The following is a 25,055-nucleotide window of genomic DNA, read 5'->3' on the forward strand; positions in this document are numbered from 1 at the left end:
TGTCCTGGGGTTTTATATCACTGATTTGTGTCCAACCTAATAAAAGAATTATTCATTTGCAATATGCTTTATTATCTAGGTCAAGAAACTAATTTGTTATTATCACCATTATTAGTCACTTTCGAGGCGCTGCCAACTATATAACCTACTTAAAAGGCAGAGAAATCTGAAGCTATCTGATGTATTTCAAAGGATAAGGTAACAATCTCAAGGTAGCCAAGACCTATAAATAGGCATTAAAAGCACTGGCTCCTTTTCTAAAAGTCAGCTTTGTCTATTAAAGAAAGCCTATGAAATCTATTCTCTATTAAATGTAAACCCCAAACCTTACCCTGACAATAACCTGGGTCACGGTGACCTGGAGTTAGTTGCTAATGGAGTCGGTGTGGGTATGTCTGTCGAAGCTAGCTGCTGAGGTCAGGGGCTGGAGCTAGCTATGTGGCACCTATTATAATGGGAGGTGTAAAAGAAGCTTTTAAAAAAAGAAACGTACTGATAAGAATTAATACCTCGGTGTTGCAGGAATATAGGAATGCATCAACACTGTAGTCGGATTAATCTGGCTGAATGCCTTTCTCCACGACACCATGCTGATTCACTACTCCATTTATTTACCACTGTTCTAGGTGGTAAGAACAAAACAGCAAACAAAACGAAGTCCCTGGCCTCAAGGAGCTTACGGTCTATGGGGAGGGACACTGCACAGGTGCTCTGCTGTGGTATGGCACAAAAGCAGACGGGAGAGGCCCGAGGCAAACAAGGGGGCCTGAGCAGAGGCACCAGCATGGAGGGCGAACAGCAGATGCTGGACGGAGCCTGGCTTCTGCCTCAACAAGCCAATCAAGCTCTTGCCAAGGCTGTCCATCAGGTCCACACTGGACCTCAGCTGCCCAGTCCCAGGCACACAAGCCCGCCCTGCTAACTGCCACCCCCTGCTCTGGCCTCACTGCTCCTGCTGCACCTCCCAGCTCTTCCTCCTCCTTCCTGTCCTCCCCTTTGTTTCCTCCTCCACCTCCTCCTCCTCCCTATCCTGGATGCTTCCCACTGCACGTGCTCCCTCCCCTTCCTTCCTCGGGTTCTCTCATTTTCACTCTCCAACAATCCCACCATTCACAAAAACCAACTAAAAGCAGCAGTGAAAGATGGGGTTTCAGCTGACTATCATATCCCAATTTTAACCTCAGACCTTCGCGTGTTATTAACCCTGCAGCGGCAGCGCTTCCCTGCTAACTGCTGCGCAAATGCTGTGTTGATAGCTCCGCGTGAGGGTGAACACACCTTTAGTTACTACTGCACCATAAAATCAAGGTCAACTTCTCTCTCTGCCATGCAGCCCTGCTTCAAGGCCTCCCAGGAAAATAAGACAAAAATAAAATGAGAATATCTAGGGCACAAATAAGTGAACAAGCTACATAGCAGGGGTAAAGTCAACAGTGATGTTGTCAAACCTGAAACCCCCACGGGCTGTTTCCCCTTCAGGCTCACAAGCTAAGCCGACCAATGGGCCTAGGAGCTGAGGCAGCACAAGAGACCCGGCCCACAGGGAGGAGACTCTGCTTTCTCACGCCCACAGATCTTTGGGGTCCAGGGTGTGTTTCAGGGGAGGGAGAGAGTAGGGAGAGAGCACCTTAGGGAGAAACGCGAAGTTAACCACTGATGCTGATTTTTTAACTCTCGCGTTTCGGAGTCTTCTCGTGCTGGAAGAACCTACTTTGCCTTCTCGGTGGAAGGAAGGGTGAGGCCAGGTGGTCAAATCCCTGATCGTGTCCACAGGGCTGTCGTGATGTCACACAAATCCATCTAGCAACAGATTCTGTGGTCAGGTCATCCTGCATGGGGGTGGTAGGGAGGGGGGCCCACACATTGTACCCCAAAGGGCTGCTGCAGCACAGCGGTGGCTCACTAATCAGGGGACACTTGTCCTAGTCCCTGTTACCTGCTGCTGGCCACGGCATGGGAGGAGCTGGGCCGCCTGCCAGCTGTGCGGCCTTGGACAGACTGGTGACCTTTCTGAACGTCACCTTCTTGGGGGGAAAGACAACCTGTTTCACAGCGCTGCTATGAGAACTAAGTGGAGTAGGGTGTGGGGGACGGACTTGGTTCTCTGGGCCGTGCCATTCACAACTGCCCTGACTGTTCACGCCTGAGTCAGGGGACACAGAGAGAGTGTGGCCGTTGGGGTGAGTGATGGGCAAAGGTCTCTGGGAGCCAGCGAGAACTGCCATTTAGAGATTAGATACGCGGCTCTTCAATGAAAATGCAATCAAACCCCAGCAGACTGTAGCACAGAAACCACTCTCTGCACCGACCCTGCCTTGCTCTCAGCCGCAGGAGAGCAGCTCTGCAGCAGGGGAGCCTGTCACCCGCACTCCTGAGGCTCCCTCAGCAAGAAAATGCTGCTGGGCAGCTGGGGACATCAGCCTGGGGGCCCACTTCTCAGCCAAGTTGCTTATCAAGTAGCACTTAGGCTGAGTGTGATGTCAGGGGTAGGGGGCAAGGATAAGGCGGGTCAGGTATTGGCCATTTGGCCAGTGGCTAAGTCTCCTTCAGCTCAAGCCCATAATTCTCTGAACCTAGAACAAACAACAAGAAGAGGTATGGGGGAGAAGCCATTACCCTCGCATGCTGAGAAGCCAGTCTATGGCAGCTGCAACCCTTACAAAGAGAACAGCCAATTCTTCAGCTCTTCGTCACGCACAGACTAATGTGTGTTTTGACCAAGAGGTTGCAATTCCATCTTACTTTCATGGCCAAGAAACAAACTCATCTGGTGGCCACGCGGGGACATTGTCTGCAGGCCGGGAAGGGAAACGCGCCAGCACACACACCAGCCCCTGCTGGCTCCACACGGTGAACTGGGCCCCAAAGCCCTGGGGCTCACAAGCTCCAAATCTAGTCATGCCTTTTGGGCCTAACATGTGGTTTACAGAAATACAGGGACAGAGGAACAAGTTAAACAGCACAAGAGAGCAAACACAGCAAGTGGGACTGGTTGCTTCAAAAAGTCAGTCAGTTCCAGGTCCAACCACTATGGAGAGCTGTGTGCAGATTCCTCAACCTACTAAAGATAGAGCTTCCATATGATCCAGCAATTCCGCTCCCAGGTATTTACCCAAAGGACACAGAAACATTAATTCAAAAGGGCAACTGCACCCCTATATTTATAGTAGCACTATATACAATAGCTAAGCTTTGGAAACAACCCAAATGCCCAAAAATAGATGACTGGATCAAGAAGATGTGGTACATATATACCATGGAATATTACTCAGCAATCAAAAAAGATAAACTCATGCAATTTGCAGCGACATGGATGGAGCTAGAAGGGATCATGCTCAGTGAAATAAGCCAGAAAGATAAAGAAAAATACCGGATGGTCTCACTCATAGCAGGAATTTAGAAAATCTAAATAAGGGACCAGGAAAAAGACTAATTGTAATAAAGTAAAAATCAAAATCAATAAGCAACTATAAATCAGAGACATACTACGGGGTGGGGGGAGGCAGGGAGAGGAGGGATTAGGGTCCAAATAAGGGGGGGTGCAATTGTATGGGGAATATAACCAAAATGAAAATGCATACATTGTGCAAAAATGAAAAATGATGTAAGGATTATATAAAATAAAATATATAAAAAAAGTCAGTTCCAGGGGGGGATAAGGTAGAGGTATTGTTCTAGATTAGAAAGGACTAAGAGATGAAAACCCAATGCAAATACAATCTTGACTGAACCCCAATTCATAAAAACTAGTGACAAAAAACATTTCGAGAAAAACAGGAGTGATTCTGATATAGATTGTATACTACATGAATTAACATTTCCTTTAGCATAAAAATAACACCAGTTATGAAAGGGAGTATCTATTCTTTGGCATAAAATGTCATGAGATGTCTCCAGCTTTTTTCCTGAGCCACCTGAGAGCACGAGAGACAGATAAAAAGCTAGTGGGGCCGAAGCACGCGAGCTGGGCGCTGGGCAGTGAACTGGGGGGACGGGGCGGGGGCACGTTATTTCAACTTTTCTCTGTGAAGTTTTTTTGTAATAAAATATTGAAGGAAAAAAGGGCTCATATCCTAACTTTGAAAAGAAAGAGAAAAACACAAGAACTAAAAGGAAATTCACAGATATAAATTAAATGGTCAAATTTAGGGAACAAACTTACTAGAGATCAGAGAAATGCAAATTAAAACACCAGAGAGGTCTTATTTTTGACCTGTGAGATGAACAGATTTTTGAAAGCAGTCATAAAGATGCACAATGTCTTTTTTTTAAAAAAAAGATTTAAAATAAAGCTGAACATAAAAAGCCAAAAATAAATAAAAGCTAGTCTCTCGGACCACAGCGTGGTCCATTGTGTATATGTACCACATCTTCAGCCGTTTTCTACGAAGTCAAACAAGCCCTGACATGGGCCCAGCACGCGCGCACCAGAGGCGCGACCTCAGCAGGGCCACGCGGAGCCCACGCACGAGCACGCACCGCAGCCTGACCACACAGCTGGACACACGAAGCCGAAGGAGCCCAGTCTGTCTGCAGGTGGAGGGAAAGCAAGGGGGCCACGTCCCGTCAGGCCGCGAGTCCACTCAGGCAGAACACAAGGGCAGCGGAAGGGCCCGGGGAAACTTCTGGATGGGGAGGTTCCATCTCTGGACTGAGGCGTCCACACATGTCTACATTCGTCACCACTATTTAAAACACATTTGAAGACATGCATTTCATTGTTCACGTACGCGCCTTCTGCGGAGCTGATTTAAAATGTAAAACACTGGGCCTCCCCGGTGGTGCAGCGGTTGAGCGCTGGGTTGCGAAGCTGCCCGCGGCCTCTGCGGTGCCGGTTCGATCCCCGGCTGCTCCCCGGCCACTGGAGGAGGGTCCCACATGGCGCGCAGACCTCTCCTGCCGCCCGCTGCTCCCCTCAGCAGTGTACTTTGGTCCTTCTGCCTGCTCTGCTCCCCGCTCTGGCTCTGGTGAGTTCTCTCACCCTCCCGCGCTTCTGACTGTACCCAGTGCTTGTATAAACAAACAAACAAATAAATAAATCTTTAAAAAAAAATAAAATAAAATAAAATGTAAAACACTGGCGGGGGCACCGGAGGTGGCAGGACAGGGGAACAGGCTCTCCCTTACAGTGCCAGTGGGACCACAGATTGGTACAACCGCCCCCCCCCCTTTTCTTGGTAACAGCCTTACTGGGATAGAATTCACAAGTTAAACACTTTACCCATTTCATGGGCACAATTCAACGGTGCTGAGGGTGTTCATGGAGTTAGGCTACATCACCCTAATCACAGGACATTTTCACCATCTGAGAAAAGAAACACCACGCTCCTCGGTCATCACGCCCGCCAGACCCCGCACTGTCGCCCCCTGAGCTGTGGGGACGTGTGCGTGACGCTTGTTCCACTTGGCCCCTCTCTCGAGGCTGAGCACATCGTAGCTGGGACTGAATGCCACCCCGTCTTCTGGCAGCATCAGATTCCATCCTGTGGCTACAGCATGGTGTGCTACTTGTTACTACTTAGTGGGCGCCCGGCTGTGCCCCGCGCCCACCCTGTGCTCCCGTGACAACCAGCAGAGCAGGAAGCCAACGGTTCCACTTCCTGGCCAACTCCCAGGGCACCGAGTCTGGGGGCGCAGACTCTCACTGCCTGACGAGGAACGGCGCTGAACATCTTTCCGTGCGCTCGTCGGTACCTGCACAGCTTGGCATGAATGTCTACTCAAGTCCTTTGCCTCCATTTTTGTCTTTTTTATTTTGGAGCTGTAGTTCTTTGTACATTCTAGATGCACATCCTGGTCAGAGACATGGTTTACGAAGATCGTCTCCCACCTTGGGAGTTGTCTTTTCTAATTGGTATAACTTCTGCAAACTGGCAAGTGTGAATACCCTTTGATCTTACAGGCTTACTTGTAAGAGTCATCCTAAGAAAGTACGAAGTGGAGCGAGCACGCGGAGGTAGAAACAAGCACGCTCATTAGAGTGACGCTTAGACTGAGTCTCACTCTTACCTCATGCCAAATACAGAGATGAACTCAAGGTGGGTCAGTGTTCTAAACGTGAAAACTAAAACCGTGAAGTTTATCCCCCAAGACGGGGGATTCTTAGGGACCTTAGGTTTGGCAAAGATTTTTTAAATAGGTCATACAAAACATGCCGTATGAAAGCCAACAGAACACAGCTCCGCGGGGCCTGTCCAAAAGCCAGCTGAAAGCGCAGCCCACGACCAGCAGCAGAACCAGATGGAGGGCTCGGGCTGCTCCTCCCTGACACATCTGGGCTCTGCTTTGACACTTGTGCACCTGAGTGTGCAATGCTATGTGAGGAGGGGTTGGGGGGGCTCTATAAAACGCCTTTCGATTTGACAAGGAGGGGAAGTGAGTTTCCATCTCATAATTAATAGAAAGCAATATTCAACCAGCCAGGGAGGGGTATCATGCTGATCTGGAGTTACTGTTTCACTTGCCACATTCCAGAAATAAGAATACACTGTAGCTTTTTAAAGAGTTTAGTATGGTTGCCCCTTCACGGGACTTACATTAATTTCTATCACACACACAATTTACGGATCATTTCTGTCATATACAAAACTTAATCTGGTCAACAACCTTCAGAGATGAAACAGTAACAGTTTAAGATTATTCTGCAACAGGGGTTTGCACATACAGCATTATCTCACTACTATTTGGAGATTAATTACACAGAAGGAAAAATAATTCTCAAGGTAGGTAGTAAAGGTCTGTGCACTTGACTCAGAGGAAAGTGTCTGAACCCTCCCTAAGCTAATTACTCCTATTTCACACTCCATCTCACAAGTGATGCAAACCCACACAAGACGGGAGGCACCAGACAGGAGGGTGGGGAGGTGGAGCCTGCAGCCAGGTGGTAGCCAAGAGCCTGAGACCATCCCTGAGGAGCTGAAGCTCCAGCCCAGGAGAGCAGGGGACGGTGACAGGGAACAAAGGCACCTTAGTGGGGCAAGAAATTACTTCCATAGCACAATAAAGAACATTCAGAAGTAGGTTTCCAGATGAAATGAGCTGCTATTACACTCAATGCGGTCGAGAGAGGTAATGATTATCATGTGTTTGAGATTCCCACTCCCCACAACCAATAGCTAATTTATCAGAGATAATTAACAAAATAAACCCTGGTGATCTGGAAAGCTGGCTCCTATCAAAGCAGCTCTGCTCCTGAATAGAGGGGAGAATAGAAGATGGATTTTCTGCAAACATTTTTTAGTAGCCGCCCAGCTGCAACGTCACAAACCCAAGGGCCTGAACTGAAGGAACAGGGTAGCTCGAGGGAGCGGCCCCTCGAACCCATGGTGCAGGTGCTCTCCGAGCAGCCAGGGGCTGCGACAATGCCCCTGCAGGCCAGCACCTCCCAGCCCGCTCTGTCCACAAGGCACGATCTCCTGTTTTCGAAAAGGCAGGTATCGAGAAAGGGCTTAAAAAATTTTTTTCACACTGCACTTCTCCTCAGCTCTTCAAAGGCCGGTGTCCAGGCCCACAGCATCTGGAACGGCAGCCACCCAAATGCAGACAGGCTGAGCTCTGGACTCTGGGCTGAAATGGAACCTCGCTCACCCGCTGAGCCAACCACCCCACCCCACACCAGGTCCTGCCGTCCTCCCCCAGAGGCTGGGATTTCCAGAGGCAGCTGGAGGTGACTAATCTGCTCACACGGAGATGAAACTGATGCGGGACAGAGGGTAGACAATGCTGCCTAAGTCTGCAAGCAAGAACCCAAGCAGTTCCCGCCACCAGCCTCGAGGCTCTGTGCTGGGAACCCCGCCAGAGGAACCATTCACTCCTCTGGTGAAGTCCACGCTCCAAGCAAAGACACACACGATGGTGACAGACACCAGGCCAAAAGGCTGGCGGGTCAGTCGGGTGACAGCAGGCCAGAGCAGGTGGGCTCCTGAATGGTCAGGCCCATGTCAACTGAGGCAGAGGCCACCAGCCGGCAGCCGGGTTCCTGCTCCCAGGGCCCTAGCAGGAGCCCACGGTGACCGCCCCCCAGCTGGGGTTCCCGCTGCACCGGGAGGGCGGCATCTGCTCTGGGATGGCAACGAATCACCCTCGCTGCCGCTAAGCAGAGAGAGAGCAAAGGAAAGCAACAACCCCTGGACAGGCAGCCCCCGCCTGCCTCCGCCAGGGAAGGCGCTGCAGGAAGAAAAGGCTGCCGTTTCAGAGCAGAGCAGCGGAGCAATCAAGCCGAACCAAGTGGGGCTTTTTCAAAACAATGGTGGCTTTGTCCAGAGACTGCAACAGCCCGGCTGAAAACCCTGGCCTCCTCTTCTAAGTTCGGCCCCTCTGGTCCCCATGACTTTGAGACACCATGCGTTTTTATTTTTTATTTTTTTTAATATTTATTTATTTATTTATACAAGCACTGGGTACAGTCAGAAGCGCGGGAGGGCGAGAGAATTCACCAGAGCCAGAGCGGGGAGCAGAGCAGGCAGAAGGACCAAGGTACACTGCTGAGGGGAGCAGCAGGCGGCAGGAGAGGTCTGCGCGCCATGCGGGACCCTCCTCTGGTGGCCGGGGAGCAGCCGGGGATCGAACCGGCGCTGCAGAGGCTGCGGGCAGCTTCGCAACCCAGCGCTCAACCGCTGCGCCACCGGGGAGGCCCAACACCATGCGTTTTTAAAAAGAAAGGAAAAAGTCCACGGCAGACCAGCATCCGCGGAGCCAGGTGACGCAACAGAAGGCAAGCCAGCTGCCACACAGAGGCGACGCGTCCCTGGAGCCAGCTGTTCTGTAGCCCCACATGTCCTCCCCAGGAGCTACAGGTCTCAGGACAGACTGAGGATCGACTGCCAGCCGACATGGGTCACGGCTGAGACGGGAGGCTTTTCTGTGGACCTGCCGAGCTGACTCGGGAGGCCATACACTGGCGACCTCAAGAGCTACCATGCCCGGGGCTGCGCCCCAGCCTCACAAAAGTCTGAAAGCTGCTCCCTGGGACCTTGAGGGAAGGAAACAAAGAAACCCTCTCTCTCTGCAGGTTCTGAAGAACTGGGGGGAAGCCAGCAGATCACTGTTTCTCACACCACACCCTGACCTGCTCACTTCACCCACATTTTACCAATCAGGGGCCATGATCTCCAGCACAAACACCCCCAGAGCTCCAAGGAGCCAGCAGCAGCACGCAAACAGAGATAAGCAAACAGACTTATCAAGACAAAGAGCAGCTGGTACACAGGCCAAGCCAGCTTGCCCATAAGCTGCAGGCCTTGGTAGGCTGCTCTGAAAAGCATCTGGAAGAGGCCATGCATACCACAGGTGAGTTTCCCCAGCACCACCTGCTGGCTGTCTCTCAGGGACCGTGCAAGGACAATGCCAAGGACAAGCCAGAGGCCTAGCTGGTAACAGGGTTCTTTGCTTTTATGAGAAAGCTTTCATCCCATGGGACAGAGACTTCTTGCCAAGGTTTCTCAAGAGGAAAAAAATCATGGATTCCAAAGCCTAAGGGAAATAGAGACTGGCAGAACAGATAAGGGGCGCTAGAGGTGGGAGGCGGGGCCCTGGCTCTGGGGGCTGGGAAGCGGGGCCCTGAGGAAGGAGCCTGAGGTGGGCAGCCTGACCCAGGAGCTGGCCCAGAGTCAATACGCCCTGGCCACCTTTTACAACACGACCCATCCTGGTGCCTCTGATCAGCCCCTCCACCCTGCCAGCCGTGCAGGCAGGGAGACAGACAGGACCAGAGAAACCCCACATGGTCAGTAAGGATGGCAGAGGCAGGGCTCAGCCTCTCTGGACTCAGTGGGACAGAAAGTATTTAAACTATTTTCCAGAGAGGTGACTCAGCGCTTGCTTCCATGGCCTGATTCACATGAGCACAGTGTTCTGTGTTCTCAGGAACATGCATCCCGCTGGGCCCCCACCTTCCAGAAGCTCTGGCTCTCCCCGCCTCGGGGCCAGCAGAAGCAGGGGCCACAGTGTGAGGCTGGGCTCAGCCCCGGTGCACACACGCTGACGTGTCAGGTTCCCTGTCCCTGGCAGGCAGGAGGGACACCAGTGAAGCAGGGGCTTCATCCCAGCTCCCCACCCTTCCCTACACACCTTGTCCACGAGGGTAGGAGGGTGTGACAGGCAGGGGCTGCTGAGTGTGGCCATCCCCGATCTCTGCCTTTTTTTAAGAGTCCTGCTGAAAGGTTCTCGAGTAAAGGGCAGAGACATGTATCGGAGGTGTGGCAAGAGGGGAGTGCAGAGAGGCCCAGGAGTGGCTGAAGGGCCTCAGCGAACACCAGCGAGGGACTCACTGAGTGACTTCCATCCACACAACACAAGGCATTCAGCCACTATAAATACTGCAGATGAATGTTCTGGGACTTAGGAAGATGTTCACAATCCATTAAATGGAGGAAAAACACACTCACCTCACCAAGAAGAAAAACAGGTAAACAAACATCCCACCCCTTGAAGGATATATAAACACCAGGGAACTGAGAGAGGTCGGCTCCAGGGTTCACCCCTCCCTGCACCCCATCACCAAGGATGCTGGGGAATACAGGCAAATTCCAAAAAGGTTCATGTTTTAGAAGGATAACTCTCACAAGAGCAAGCGCTGCATCTCTGAGAAATGCAAATTCTACTTCAATCTGGCTTTGAAGCAGAAATTACAGCATCTAAGAACCATAAAGCTATTTGTCAACACCTTTATGGTCAGAGCAAATACAGGCAGAAATAAGAGCGAGCGTGCCAAGAAATGTGTGCACGGTGGCTGGAAGCGCCTTGTGGAGGGCTCTAAGGGCACGGCCATTCCCCTCTTACACACACACACACACACACACACACACTCTCCCTCTCTCTCTCTCTCTCTCTCTCTCTCTCTCTCTCTAATAGAGGAAGGACAGCACAGGCACGGAATGTCCTGTAAAGCTTGCAGGTTAAAAAATTTAACCAGGAGCCAAGAGAGAGGCTTCCGCAATCTCATTTTAAATTACAGCTTTGTTCGTTCCCCGGCCACAGGCGAGGGTCCCACATGGTGCGCAGACCTCTCCTGCCATGCCTGCTGCTCCCCTCAGCAGTGTACTTTGTCGGTCTGCCTGTTCTGTTCCCGGCTCTGGCTCTGGTGAATTCTCTCACCCTCCCGTGCTTCTTACTGTACCCAGTGCTTGTATAAATAAATAAATAAATATTAAAAAAAAAAGAATAACATTTAAAAAAATAAATAAATCACGGCTTTGTTTCCACTATCACCAAATTAACTGTTTGGAGTTCAAATTATTATTCCTTTCTTACGTCCCAGAAGCACCACATAAAATCAGCCCCACCCCAGCCAAGTTTGGTGGTAAAGTTAAGGGATAATGGCCCAAAATGACAATGAAGCTAACTCAACCTATAGACTAAGAATTTCGCAAAATGGAGACTCAACCCTCCAACTCCAAGACCAGATTATTTAAAACAAGTGCCCTTCCTGCCTCCCCAGTGGCGCAGCGGTTGAGCGCTGGGTTGCGAAGCTGCCCGCGGCCGGTTCGATCCCCGGCTGCTCCCCGGCCACTGGAGGAGGGTCCCGCATGGCGCGCAGACCTCTCCTGCCGCCCGCTGCTCCCCTCAGCAGTGTACTTCGGTCCTTCTGCCTGCTCTGCTCCCTGCTCTGGCTCTGGTGAATTCTCTCACCCTCCCGCGCTTCTGACTGTACCCAGTGCATGTATAAACAAAACAAACAAACAAACCAGCAAACAAATAAATAAAGCATGCCTCTATAAAAAATAAATAAATAAATAAATAAATAAATAAATAAATAAATAAATAAAACAAGTGCCCTTCCTCCTCCAACCTCCGAGTGACTGCTGGGAGCAGGTAGCCTCTGCGGCCTACTGGGCAGACAGTCTTGGGTTGAGTATTCTGATGACACAGAGGGCTGGGGCAAGAAGGTGCTCAGCTAAGTGAGAACACCTCAGAATGGTCCTCGTGACAGAGCTCACCTGACGTAAAAAGCATGACACACTCCTTCATCTCTTAGGCCAGAACTCACTTCTAAACTAGTTCCAACCTTGATCACACTCATCCACCCAGATTACCTAATACCTGATTTTAGATACTAAATTATAAATTGAACCAAAATTTAAAAGCAAAGCTCATATACAAATTCAAGTTTCTTCCAATGTTTTAAATATGCCAGATTTTTGTAAAGCTCAGCCCACATTCCCAAATAGCAGGAATTCACCTGAGGGTGAGTGATGCAGTCGCGCACCCTTTGGACAGGTAAATACCGTCTCATTCACCATAGACCCCACCACTCCCTATAGAATTTCCATTACTGAGGTCAAGGCAATTGCAGTTTATGCTTGCATGGTTTTCATAATAAAGAAATGTTTCTCTATGAAATGTTTCTCGATAGCCAGGTCTTTACCAAGAGGAGGCCAATAAAACACAGAAAAGGTCTTTTCGATGACTCACTTTGTTGGCTGGGCCTCGAGGGCACTTGAGTTTGTGACCCCCCCACCCCAGACCACGTTAGGAGGAAAAGGTCTGAACAGGATAACCTGAGAGAGGATGATCTTGCAAGCTCTGGGGCCAGCTGGAGAGAACAATTCCCAAGTCAATTCTGATGTAAGGGAAATGCTCAAGGAGCCATTCTCTTCCCAGAACAGATGGAGATAGAGAATTGTGAAATTTCTAGACACTGACATATTTAACATCCTTAAAGTCACGTGGGCCAGTGCTTCTCAAGTCAGATTCCCTAGAGAAAATGGTGAGAAGCTGACTTGTGTCAAATGGTTTTTGAATTACATGTCTTTATCATACTTTATAACGTATATACCATGAAACTCACCCTTTAGAAGGCACCGGTTTTATTAGCTCAGAGTCATGCCACCCTCGCCAATCTTTGACTTGACAACTCTCATCGCTCCTCAGACACCTCACACCCAAGAGCCCTGACTCTTCCCTGGCCCTCCCGGCCACTGCTCCATTCCTGCTTCTGTGGCCGACTCTGGACAAGGCCCACACACTGGCCACACCCACAGGCCTCTGCCCCTGCACCCACACTCACTCTGCACAGCCAGGGTCAGTACTTTATCCCAGAAGATGTTTTCAGTTATTTTTTTTTTTTTTTTTTTTTAAAAGTTGTTTATTTTTTTTTTATAGAGGCATGCTTTATTTATTTGTTTGCTGGTTTGTTTGTTTGTTTTGTTTATACATGCACTGGGTACAGTCAGAAGCGCGGGAGGGTGAGAGAATTCACCAGAGCCAGAGCGGGGAGCAGAGCAGGCAGAAGGACCGAAGCACACTGCTGAGGGGAGCAGCGGGCGGCAGGAGAGGTCTGCGCGCCATGTGGGACCCTCCTCCGGTGGCCGGGGAGCAGCCGGGGATCGAACCGGCGCCGCAGAGGCCGCGCGCAGTTTCGCAACCCAGCGCTCAACCGCTGCGCCACCGGGGAGGCCCCGTTTTCAGTTATTTTTAAAAGGTTTTTTGGCCCTTTTAAAGCCACAGTTATCATTCTTTTACATTAACCTAATTTTTCTCGACTTTGTAGCAAAGCGCTCAGGCATACCGTAAACGCTAAGAACCATGCAGTGTGTGCCCGTCCTGCCTGGAGGCCACAGGGACTCTCCTGAGACACTTGGCTCAGCTCAGGTTCATCTGTCCACATGGTTTCTGTGTTATTTAAGCAGGGGTTCTCAAAGTGTAATCTGGAGGCCTTGAGACCCTTTTGGGGGTCCAGGATATCAAAACTATTTTCATAATACTAAGGGGTCACCTGCCTCTCCACTCTCCTGCTCCCAAGAGCATACAGGAGGTGGCCAGATGTGTGCTATCGTGACAGATGAGTACGAGGCGGAGGTGGGCATCCAGCTCTCCTCTCATCAGACACTACCCAAAGAGATGAGATTAGCAAGGTGTAAAACAATGTCATGCTCCCCATTATTGTTTTTGGAAAAGCTGTTTTCCATAAAATGTTATTTATATTAACACGCAACAGATTTTTTTTTTTAAAGATTTATTTATTTATTTATACAAGCACTGGGTACAGTCAGAAGCATGGGAGGGTGAGAAAATTCACCAGAGCCAGAGTGGGGAGCAGAGCAGGCAGAAGGACCGAAGTACACTGCTGAGGGGAGCAGCGGGCGGCAGGAGAGGTCTGCGCGCCATGTGGGACCCTCCTCTGGTGGCCAGGTAGCAGCCGGGGATTGAACTGGTGCTGCAGAGGCTGCGGGCAGCTTCGCAACCCAGCACTCAACCGCTGTGCCACCGGGGGAGGCCCCAGATTTTTTTTTTTTTTTTTTAATGCTTCAACAAAGATTTAAAATTTTCCTCAGTTTGCACCTCTGCTATGGTAAGCATCAGGAGATATAACCTGCACAGCCAAATGCTGTCTGGGGTTCTCAATGTTTCAGAGTGAAAAGGGGTCCAGAGACCATCACGTGTTAGAGCTGCTCTTAAAGCACTTCCAAGAAAGATGCGGCCCAGCACGTTTTCATCTGGAGCACAGGTAACCTCACCGGAGGCCAGCATTCTTAACCGTTCTTTTGTTTTGGGTGAAATTTCATGTAATAAAATGACAAGTCAAGAGTGCACTATTCAGTGCATTCTGGCAAATGTAGCCACAGTCCCCCACCAAGATGTAAAACTGCCATCCTCCTAGAAAGTTCTCTTAGGCCTCTTTCCAGTCAGGCCCTCGCCATCCAGAGGCAAGTACTACAATAGTTTTCACCACGGATCAGCTAAGCCAATTCTAGAACGAGAAAGGGAATCAGCATGTACTCTCCGGCAGGGCTTATTCCACCCGCCACGATGTCACAGAGATTCCTGCATGCTGCACACTGCCGGCCGCTGTCCCGTTTTTACTGCTGAATAGAGGCAACAGCGTTAAGAGGCAACAGCTCTCAAAAACATAAGGTCCAGGGCCTCCCCAGTGGCGCAGCGGTTGAGCACTGGGTTGCGAAGCTGCCCGCAGCCTCTGCAGCACCGGTTCGATCCCCAGCTGCTCCCCGGCCACCGGAGGAGGGTCCTGCATGGCGCGCAGACCTCTCCTGCCGCCCGCTGCTCCCCTCAGCAGTGTACTTCGTCAGTCTGCCTGTTCTGCTCCCCGCTCTGGCTCTGGTGAATTCTCTCACCCTCCCGCGCTTCTGACTGTACCCAGTGCTTGTATAAATAAATAAATAAAAATAAATCTTAAAAAAAAAAAAAAGAACATCTTTAAAAAAAAAACAAGCCATAAGGTCCACGGAGGAAAAACAAGGTTGGTAATCACGAGCCGAGTCCGGCTGCCGCCTCTCCAGCTTCTGCTGGCCCACGACTCAGAGGCCAAGGGATGTGCCGCCCACCCGGGGTGCCCCAACAGCTGTCTACCACCACACCCACTCCATTTCCTCCTCCTACCTGGTAAAGAAGTTCCTCTGTCAGAGAATTTTAAAGTAGGGACGGAAAGGTGACATCCAGCCGCTCATGGGGCTTCCCCCACTAACAGTCAGTGAGAGGAGAGACAAAATGACAAAATGTGGCATATCGGGACGGCAGGATGCCCTTCCGGGAAATGACTGCTCTGCGCTGGGCGAACACGCTCGGTGGGAACAGCCGACACCAAACGCCACCTGGCATAGGTCCCATCCTAAGAAATGTCCAGAAAAGGCAAGCCTGTAGGCCCAGAAGCAGAGCAGGAGTGGAAGAGACCCAGACCCAGAGGCCGGTTTTTGGATTTGGCGGGGGACCAGGGGAGGGCTGGCTGCTCCGTTCTCCCCAGAAAGTCTCATGGTATAAGCAATGAAGTGTTCCAGACCCTCAAAAAAAAAAAAAAAAGGCAGACTGCTGGTTGTCTGGGGCTAAGGTGGCAACTAGGATTAAGAGAAAAAGGAGGGCCTCCCCGGTGGTGCAGCGGTTGAGCGCTGGGTTGTGAAGCTTCCCGCAGCCTCTGCTGCGCCAGTTCGATCCCCGGCTGCTCCCCGGCCACCGGAGGAGGGTCCCCCATGGCGCACAGACCTCTCCTGCCGCCCGCTGCTCCCCTCAGCAGTGTATTTTGTCAGTCTGCCTGCTCTGCTCCCCACTCTGGCTCTGGTGAATCCTCTCACTCTCCCGCGCTTCTGACTGTACCCAGTGCTTGTATAAATAAACAAATAAATCTTTAAAAAAAAAGAGAGAGAAAGGAGGTTTAGTGGGTGGTGGAATGTTCTGGGCTGGACTGTGATAATGATTTCACAACTGAAAACTTAAGTGCGCAACACGTCACAAAGTACATTTTACGGTGTATAAATTATACCTCAGTAAAGGTGCTAGAAAACCACTTGCCTGTCTACAAGTGGATGCAGGGGTCTGATCAAGCAGAAAGACCTAATAATTTCAGGACCAAAGGAGGCGAGTTAGAGACCCTGCTACTCACCGGGCAAACGCAGGCTGTAACAGTGCTCAGATAGACGTGTGCACTGTCTGAGGATTCAGTGGCCGTTTGGCTTTAATAAACAAAAGGGGGTCCTTATACTGCCTTTCCCTGAGGGCTCCGCAGCAGCCAGGCAGCGCCTACTACCAGCCCAAGGCGAGGCCCCGAGGCGGGCGGGGCAGCCAGCCCACTGTGGTGAGGTCTCTTAAAAGACTGTGACAGGGTGGTCGCTGGGAAAAGGGGAGCTTCCAGGTTCCCTACCCCACCCAAGGGAGGGTGGAGCTGAGCAGGGAGGAGAAGCTGGAGAGGAGACAGGAGAGGAAGGAGGAAGGACGCGGAGCCAGGAGACCTGGGGAGGCGCGTGGAGCAGAGGCACGTGAAGAAGCTGCACTTGCTTCTTGGGCCTGGACTGGGCGAGACATGCAGGGGAGAGGCCGGGGAGGTTCACACCGGCAGCGTTTATCTTGATTTTGCTCTTTTCCTCCCAGACTTGTCTGACTGTTCTTGACCCTTCTTTATGGGTCCCCCCGCTAGAAGGTGCTTTAGGCTTGTGGCAGCTTTCGGGCCTTGCTCTGGGCCAATCCTGTTTGAGTGGACTTTCACCCACGAGGGGATGATAAACTGTGGGTGCTTGAACTGGAAACTGTATTCTTTGTCTTTTCTGTAATACACTAAATGTATTAAAGTTCCTTTCCATTAATGATCTGTATGTTTTGTCTTGACGCAGTGGATGGCAGAACCTATTTAGAGCAGGCAAGTTTGGGGATTCTGGGGTGCCTCTCTCCCTGCCCTGTAACAAAATTAGAACGCTGGGTAAACTTCTGGAAACTAGAGTAATTCCCCCACTCTCTACATAAGAAGCTGTTTTGTGTTCTGATGGCCGAGTTTTTCTCAAGGTGACAGACCTGAAGAGCCGCCTCCCCTGTGCTCACGGGACCCAGAGCAGAGGGTGACCCATCTCTCAGAATGTCCCTCAACAGCGAAGCTGGGCTGCCGAACCCTCCCCAACTCCCCTCTCCAGAGCCACGAAACGCCCCAAACCTTTATTTCTACCAGGGGCCAAGTTCTCTCTACCATCCCTCACAAGTCTTAGCTTTACCCCCCACTGTTACTCACTCTGGGTTCTGTCCACTTCCGTGCTGCCCTAGTGGTACAGGAGCTAAGTCTCAGCGCTATCAAGCTATTGCCAGCCACTGTGTCATGAGTTTGATCCCCAATCCCCAGCCAGGGAGCTGACCCACATGGTGCAGCAGACTTCTCCTGTCTCACCGACTGCTCGCCTCAGCAGGTGGGACAGTCATCCACCTGTTGTGCTCCCCACTGTGTCTCTGGTGAATCTGCTCACCTCTGGCCTACACCCCAGTTCTTGTATGCATAAATAAATAAAAATAAATCTTTTTTTAAGATTTATTTATTTATTATTTATTTATACAAGCACTGGGTACAGTCAGAAGCGCGGGAGGGTGAGAGAATTCACCAGAGCCAGAGCAGGGAGCAGAGCAGGCAGAAGGACCGAAGTACACTGCTGAGGGGAGCAGCGGGCGGCAGGAGAGGTCTGCGCGCCATGCGGGATCCTCCTCCGGTGGCCGGGGAGCAGCTGGGGATTGAACCGGTGCTGCAGAGGCTGCGGGCAGCTTCACAACCCAGCGCTCAACCGCTGCGCCACCGGGGAGGCCCAAATAAAAATAAATCTTTAATAAGAAAAGAAGAAACTCTGTTTCTGGAATTATTTTTCCAGTGCTTGGACACTCTCCTGGAGCTACCAAAATACCCCATTCTGCACTGCCTCCTTCAGATGGTTTTTCTGCTGGTGCAGTCTAATCCCAACGACTGTGACAATGTGGGTTTGGAGACCCTTCTTTAGGGCATTCACCACCAGGTGGTAATCTTCTACCAAAACTGCACCCAACTGTGTAAAAATATCATTCAGGATATATTTCACAGGAGAAAAAAAACCCTCCCATTCTGAATGCAAGCTTGAAACTTCAACACACCATCACCACCTACGCACCCCCCCAGCCCTTTCCAGCCACGGCAGGGGTCGCGAGGCCCATAGAGCTGTCTGGACTGGGGAGGGCTGCCTGGAGGCTGCTCTGGCCACACCAAGGACTCACTGGGTGACTGCAGCAGCCCCCACACCAACAGCCCCTCGCAGTCCTTCCCACCCAGGGGAGCGGCGCCACCCACAACCCCCGTGGTCAGGCAGCCCAGTTCAGCGTGGGGTACAGGGGTGTACCAGGGCCCCCCACAGCACACGCCAGCCAAGCTGACCCCTGTCCGCAGGCTTCCTCTTGCATCAGTGGCCCTGGCTCAGGCCCCACACCTCATCATCACCCTGAGTCCAATCTGTCAGCAAGTCTAAAAAACAGCTTGAGTGCCCTGGCTCCCCCCCACCTCCACTGCTGCCCCCAGTCTGAAAGTCACGCCCCAGCCCGCCAACTGGTCCCCTTCTCCTCGGCCCTCCCAGCGAGCATCTCCTCGCTGTTCCCGGAGACACACGTGCCTCCCCCGGCGCTATGAGCTTATTATCCTTCTCACCATCACAGCCCTGCGCCTGCCCAGTCCTACCGCCCAGCAGCGCACTGCCCTCCACATCCCACCCATGCTGGCCTTCTCTGTAGCCTCAAAGGTGCCCAATTCACATCACTTGGGCCCTGGCCTCAGGCTCCTCTGCCTCCAGGAACAGCATCTAAGCAGCCTCCCACTCACCACCCAGGCTTCAGGGCCACCTGAAATGTCACCTCCTGAGAAAAGACCTCTGACCAGCCCAGCTAAAGCACCTGTCCACACCCCCACCCCGCACGTGCCATCTTCCCTCTCGCTTCATGACCTTCTCAGTATTAGCAACACAAAGCTGATTTATCACTGATTCCCCTACTAGAGTGTAAACTCCATGAGGGCAAAGGACTCACGTGTCTTGCTGCCTACTGATTCCCCAAGGCTAGAGCAGGGCCTGGCACATAACAGAGGCCTGAGGAACATTCCCGAGGCAAGAAAAGCCACTCCAAAGCCCATGCGGACTCAGGCTCTGTGGCCCACGCTGACAGGGACAGGCCTACCAGTACTTCTTGCAAAAGTCTGAATGGGGACAAAGGGGCTCATTTAATTGGACAATTGACAGAGAGGGCTGATAAAACAAAAGCTCTCCTCGAGGTCTGTATGTGAGAAGACGGTCAAGCTCCCGGCAGGCAGATGCAGAAGCAAAGAATGGGGCAGCAGGTGAGAGAGCCAGCTGGCAGCAGGGCAAGTGAGACCGACCGCTAAGAAAAGCAGAGCCTGAGGGAGGAGCCGAGTCACTTAATGGGGTATATGGGTAAAAAAGGGCAAAGGCCCCCTGCTGTGGACCCAGAGTGGCCTGGAACCTAGCTCTACTGAAGTGTGGCCATGCCAGGGGCCTGGTGTTACCATGGGATTCCAGCACCAGCCCTGTTGCTGCAATAAGCCTCCGTGGCCTGGGCTGGCACGAGAGGGTCCTGATCCAGGCAGTCAGAGCGCAGCCTAAAACACAAGTCCTGGGGCCTGGAAAGCCAACCACAGACAGAATTCCAGCAAAAGATGGAAAAAAAACCACCAAAGATAAATGCCATCTAGATGGCACCAATTCTACCCAAGAAGTAATTCAATTCTAGGGAACTGGCACACGTACTCAGAATCTCTTATCAGCCATCATATGAGTCCCTAAAAATAAGTAAAATTCACTTCTGACCACACCCTAGTGAAGGAACTGTACCGGGGGTCAAGGATAAGGCCACCTGACAGACTCCCTTTCACAGCTCAACATCACAGAGGGGACTCAAGGCGGCTGCCACACTCTCCCCTGGCAGAGCTGACATCACAAACATTACCTTGAGAAACTTCTGAAACCATCTGTATCAGTTTCCTGTTGCTACTCTAACAGCCACAAGTAAGTGACTGAGAACAAAACAAATTCACCATCTCACAGCTCCAGAGGTCAGGCAGCTGAACGAGTCCCTTAAAACTAAGGCACCAGCAGGGGTGGGTTTGCCCTGGATGCTCTGGAAGAGAAGCTGCTTCCTTGCCTTTTCTAGCCCCCAGAGGTGCCTGCATTCCTAGCTTGCGGCCCCTTCTACCGCCTTCAAAGCCAGCAGCAGCTGGACAAGTCTCTCTCCTGCTGCTTGCTTTCTGGGTCTCCTGGTTTCCTCTTCTGCTTTTAAAGCTCCTGGTGATCATACTGGGCCCACCCAGATGATCCAAAATAATTGCTGTATCTCAAAGGTGGTGGGTTAGCAATGCTAACTCCCCCGCCTCTGCCTTCTGCTCCAGGCTCTGCCCAACGTACCATCCTTCTTCACCCTTCCCATTTCCAGGATGGCAATTAGCCAATCAGCTTCCTCAGGACAGAACTTCAGTCCTGGGCTTCTAAAGGGAAGAAGACAGGTGGAGATCACCGGGGCTTCCTGCTGGGGAACGTGACCACCATATTTGACAGTTAACAGGGAGAGGGGGAGTAAGCTTTAAACCCTAATGGCTGGGGATTATGTAAGCACACCCACTCGGTCCGGCTCAATGTGGCCATTAGAGCTGGCTCATTTGTGCTTTTAATCATAGCCCTGTTAACTGCTCTAGAATTATCTGTTTATCTGTCCCCCACCCCACATTTGGGAGCTCCCAGAGGACAGACTATCTTTTTCACCTCTGTAGCTCCAGCTCCGTGTTAGGGCATGCCCTTGACACGTGTAATCATGTGAGACCAGAAAAAGCCAAGAGAAGAAAAACTGCTTCTCTCTGGCTGGCAGGGGAAGAGAATGAACTTAGCTGTGTGCCTAGCTTTAGAAAGTTTCTCTACTGGAAACTTAAAGTGTCAACCTTTCATCCTGGCTACTCCTTCAGCCTGGCACAGACCCCACGGTGAGTCAGGAGGAGAAGGCTGCCACCCAGGGCATGCACATATGGGCTGCACTCTAGAAACACGTGTCCTAAAGCCACCTTCCCGGTGCCCGCTCCACGGCCTCCCGATTATCTGCTGGAGCAGAAACCCACTGCCCAGAGAACTGCCACTGTCTCTAAACACATAAGACCGGCTCCTACCCCCTAGACAGTCTTAGGAGACACCCTATTAAGGAGTTACTCGAAAAAGTAGGGAAGTGAAACCAAAAGCAATCACAAGAAGCTACACAAGAAGCTAACCAGATGGGCTCGGGGTCTGTGGGTGGTTTACATGTGTGACATTCCTTCAAATGTGGAGAGAGCAAGAAGCATGAACTATGTTCCAGAGCACATAGCTCCATTGTGGAGGCTCAGAAAGCAGGGCCAGCCAAGAATGCAGCTATTCAGTGTCTGGCAGGCAGGCATCTGAAAGCTGCCTTAAAAGACCCCAGTCACTGGGCCTCCCCTGGTGGCCCAGCGGTTGAGCACTGGGCTGCGAAGCTGCGCTCAGCCTCAGCAGCACCGGTTCGATCCCCAGCCGCCAGCGAGGGTCCCACATGGCGTGCAGACCCCATCTGCTGCGCCCGCTGCTCCCCTCAGCAGTGTCCTCCGTCTGTCTGCCTTTTCTGCTCCCCGCTCTGGCTCTGGTGAATTCTCTCACCCTCCCACGCTTCTGACTGTACCCAGTGCTTGTATGAATAAATAAATCTTAAAAAAAAAAAAAAAAAGGCCCCAGTCAGATGTAACTTCTTCAGTGTATGGATGAGAAACTTGGGCTCATAATAAATGGTCACTGAATGAGGATGTAGAATTGGATTCAGCTTGTTAAACTTCCTCTCGCTTATTATCTAACAGATTCTAGAATATTCGCAGGCATTATTTCAGTGGATCCTCACACCCACTCTGTGGAGATGTTCATGCTCCCCGTTTTACTGTGGTGGCCGACAGGAAGGCTCAGAAAAGGCATGCCAAGGACTCCATTCCCCTGTCTTCTAGCACCTGAGCTGTGTCCTGGAAAAAGCCAACGTCTTCCCTTCCAAAATGTTCTACTAATGGCGCATACATTTTAGGACTAAATCAAGATGTCTGGTGATGGGGCTACTTAACATCACAGAAGGGACATGGATTTTAAGGCCAGACCAAGTGAAGCTGGAATTCCATCTCTCTGTTACTTACCCAGCCCACCACACAGTCTCCAATGCTTCAACACCCCATTCCCCCACCCCAAAGCCAGTCTTGCAAGGCCCCTCCTGGAGTTCAAGACTGTATGTTCAGGAACATATCACACTCAGAACCCCTAGACCACTTCACAGCACCGGGGGAAAATAATAACCACAACTTCCCCTACACTAGTTCCTCCTCCAGAGAACTGTTGAACCTCATCTGGAAACAGCTGGAAGGCAGCAGTTAACAGGAAACCAAACCAAAAAAAAAGCACAGAGAGTACCAAGGAGAGTTAGGCAGCTAGAATGAAGACGCGAGGGGACAGGGAGGAAGTGGAAGTTAGAAAGAACCTAGGCCAGAAACAGTCACACAGCTGGCCTTCCTCGCTGCCAGGCAAGTGGGGTGAAGGCTCAAACCCCGCCTGCAGGGAAGTGAGACCCCCCCCAAAGTAAAGTCTTCTTTCCTCCCTGCCCCCCTCCTGACCCTACTTCTCGGAAAGCCAGCGAGCGGTCAGGAAAGGCCAGCTGCAGTCAGAAACTCACTCTGTTCTCTTACTTATTTCTGTGCCAGAGGCTAGACAACTGGCTTTGAGTCATTCCTCTGTCAGTCTGACCCAAGTCACACATCGCCAACAAAACTCAGGCCATCCAGACACCCACTGGGGACCTGCAGCGGCAAGACTCGCCCAGGGAGTAAAAGGGAAGGACAGAGCCGGGGCTGGTGGGCCTGACAAGCAAGGTAAGCCTCTGACCGGGCAACTGGTGCCTTTTGCAATCCAGAAGGTTAACTGAGCAATGGACAGCTGCCAAAATATTTCTGAAAGAAGTGAGAAAAAACCGCCTTTATTAAAATTCTTTGGTGTTATTTAAGAATAAGCCTCCAGGTTATCCAAATGGAGGGCGAGGGGAGGCCGGCTCGCTTCTCCTTAGCAGGGCCTAGGTCCACCTTCGCAGGTCTGGCGGCTCCTGCTGTCTCGCGTCCTCTCTTGTGCAGGTACAGGTTATGTTAAAATAAAGAGGATCGATTTCTCTTGATGACACACACTGCATCTCTCACCTCCAGTTTTGTTTGAAAGGACCCTCAAAGGCCAGCATATGCTATGGCCTCATTGGGTTTGATTCCAGCAGAGAGCTCAAAATGTGAGCCTGACTAAAGAAGGGCTAGATGAGGGCCAGGTGCTTCACAAGAAAACAACAAAAACGAACATCTTCACAGGCTCGGTGCCAGCTCAAACTGGCAAGGCCAGGGAATCAGAGCAGGGCCTGACCAATGTGCCACGTAGGGGAACCAGAGAAGAGCTGTGGGTAATGTACTGCAGCCTGTGGCAAACAAACCATCTGGGAAATCTTGGAGAGGAAATGGGGCGGGGGCAGGGGTGCATTTCAGGAACATAACAAAGGAACAAGTTGATGAAACATTTATTGGGGGGGGCCCTGGGGAGGCCAACTGGGGCGGAGCCTAGTATTTTAACTTCAGGTAAATGTGTACTGTTTAACTTCCACATATTTGGGGTTCATGGCCGGCCCCCAAAAAAGGGGGGGGGACACAATATTCCTTCTCTTCCTTGTACGGTTTCTGAGTTTCTCAGGACATTTTGTCTCTGTTGTCTGCAGAGCAGCCCTAAGACAGCCCCGGCCAGACCCATCACCCATGCAATGACCCTGCTCAGCAGAGATTCTATCATGAGCTTTGCAGCTAGTTCAAAGTTTTGTTGCTGAGGCAGAAGTCACCTGAAGCAAAGCCATCACATATCCAGTGAGGATGGGAGAGCATGGAAACCCTTTAAACCGGAGAGGGCCAGGTATTCCTGTGACTTAGAAAAAAGGGCTCTCAGCCCAGAGCCAATCCACATGTCAGGATGGTGCCTGCCCTAACAACTACATCTCCATTTAATCTTTAGAGCCAGAGAAGCCTCGGACTTGCCAGGAGGACAGACTGCACCTCCAACAGCTGTGGCTTCAAAGTCTTCCTAGGAGGCACCCAGAGCCCCTCCCAAGTTCAGGGAGAGCTTCCCAACAGGGGCATGTGAGGAGACCCAGCCTCCCTCTGCTGGGACAAAAGGAAAAGTAGCTAACATCCACGAAGCATCTAACTATCAGTGTGTGCCAGGCACTGCACTAAGCACTCGACCGACCTCCTTCCAGCCCCACCAATGAGGGACACACTACAGTCACCCCCTCTTTATAAGGAAGTGGGCTCCGAGATCCTCCACAACCACCAACAGCGGGGCTGGGCTGAAGCCACCCCTGGACAGGTGGCCTTCTCCACTACACCGTGTCGCTGGAAACACAAAGCCCCTGGGGGAAGGGATGGAGCAGTCGGTTCCCAGTTCTCTTTCTTGTCCAAAACCCGGACTCTGGAGGGGAGGCCGGAACCGAAGCCGGAAGAACCCCAGCACCGCTAAGAGCGAAAGCGGCCAGGACCCCGGCCCCTCGCTCCCCTCCGCGGGGTCCACCAGGCCCCTAAGCCGGGCCGAAGCGGGAAGACCCCCGGGGCAGGCGCGAAGGCGAGGGTCCGGCGCGCGGCTCCCGCGGCCCGGCCGTCCACGCTCGTGTTGTTCCAGCGGGGAGCCGGCCGGGCGGGGAGCCGCAGCCGGGCCCGCCGCGGGCCCCGGCTCCTACCTGTAGGCCAGGGTCATGCACTCGAAGAGCTTGGTGAGCGAGGCGTCGATGGACAG

At 51.7% G+C, this 25,055-nt stretch overlaps 1 protein-coding gene across 1 annotated transcript in view; it reads right to left on the minus strand.

Annotated features, from left to right (window-relative positions):
* MLXIP (MLX interacting protein) overlaps window positions 1-25,055 on the minus strand; it is a gene marked incomplete at both ends in the record, with an annotated part of 44,622 nt that extends 19,567 nt beyond the window's left edge. The window contains one exon of the mRNA XM_084253179.1: window positions 25,000-25,055. Coding sequence (XP_084109305.1) covers window positions 25,000-25,055 — 56 coding nt within the window. The remainder of the gene's footprint in view (window positions 1-24,999) is intronic.

The sequence above is a fragment of the Talpa europaea genome (assembly GCF_964194135.1).
Source record: "Talpa europaea genome assembly, chromosome: 14".
In the NCBI taxonomy this organism is placed as follows: domain Eukaryota; kingdom Metazoa; phylum Chordata; class Mammalia; order Eulipotyphla; family Talpidae; genus Talpa; species Talpa europaea.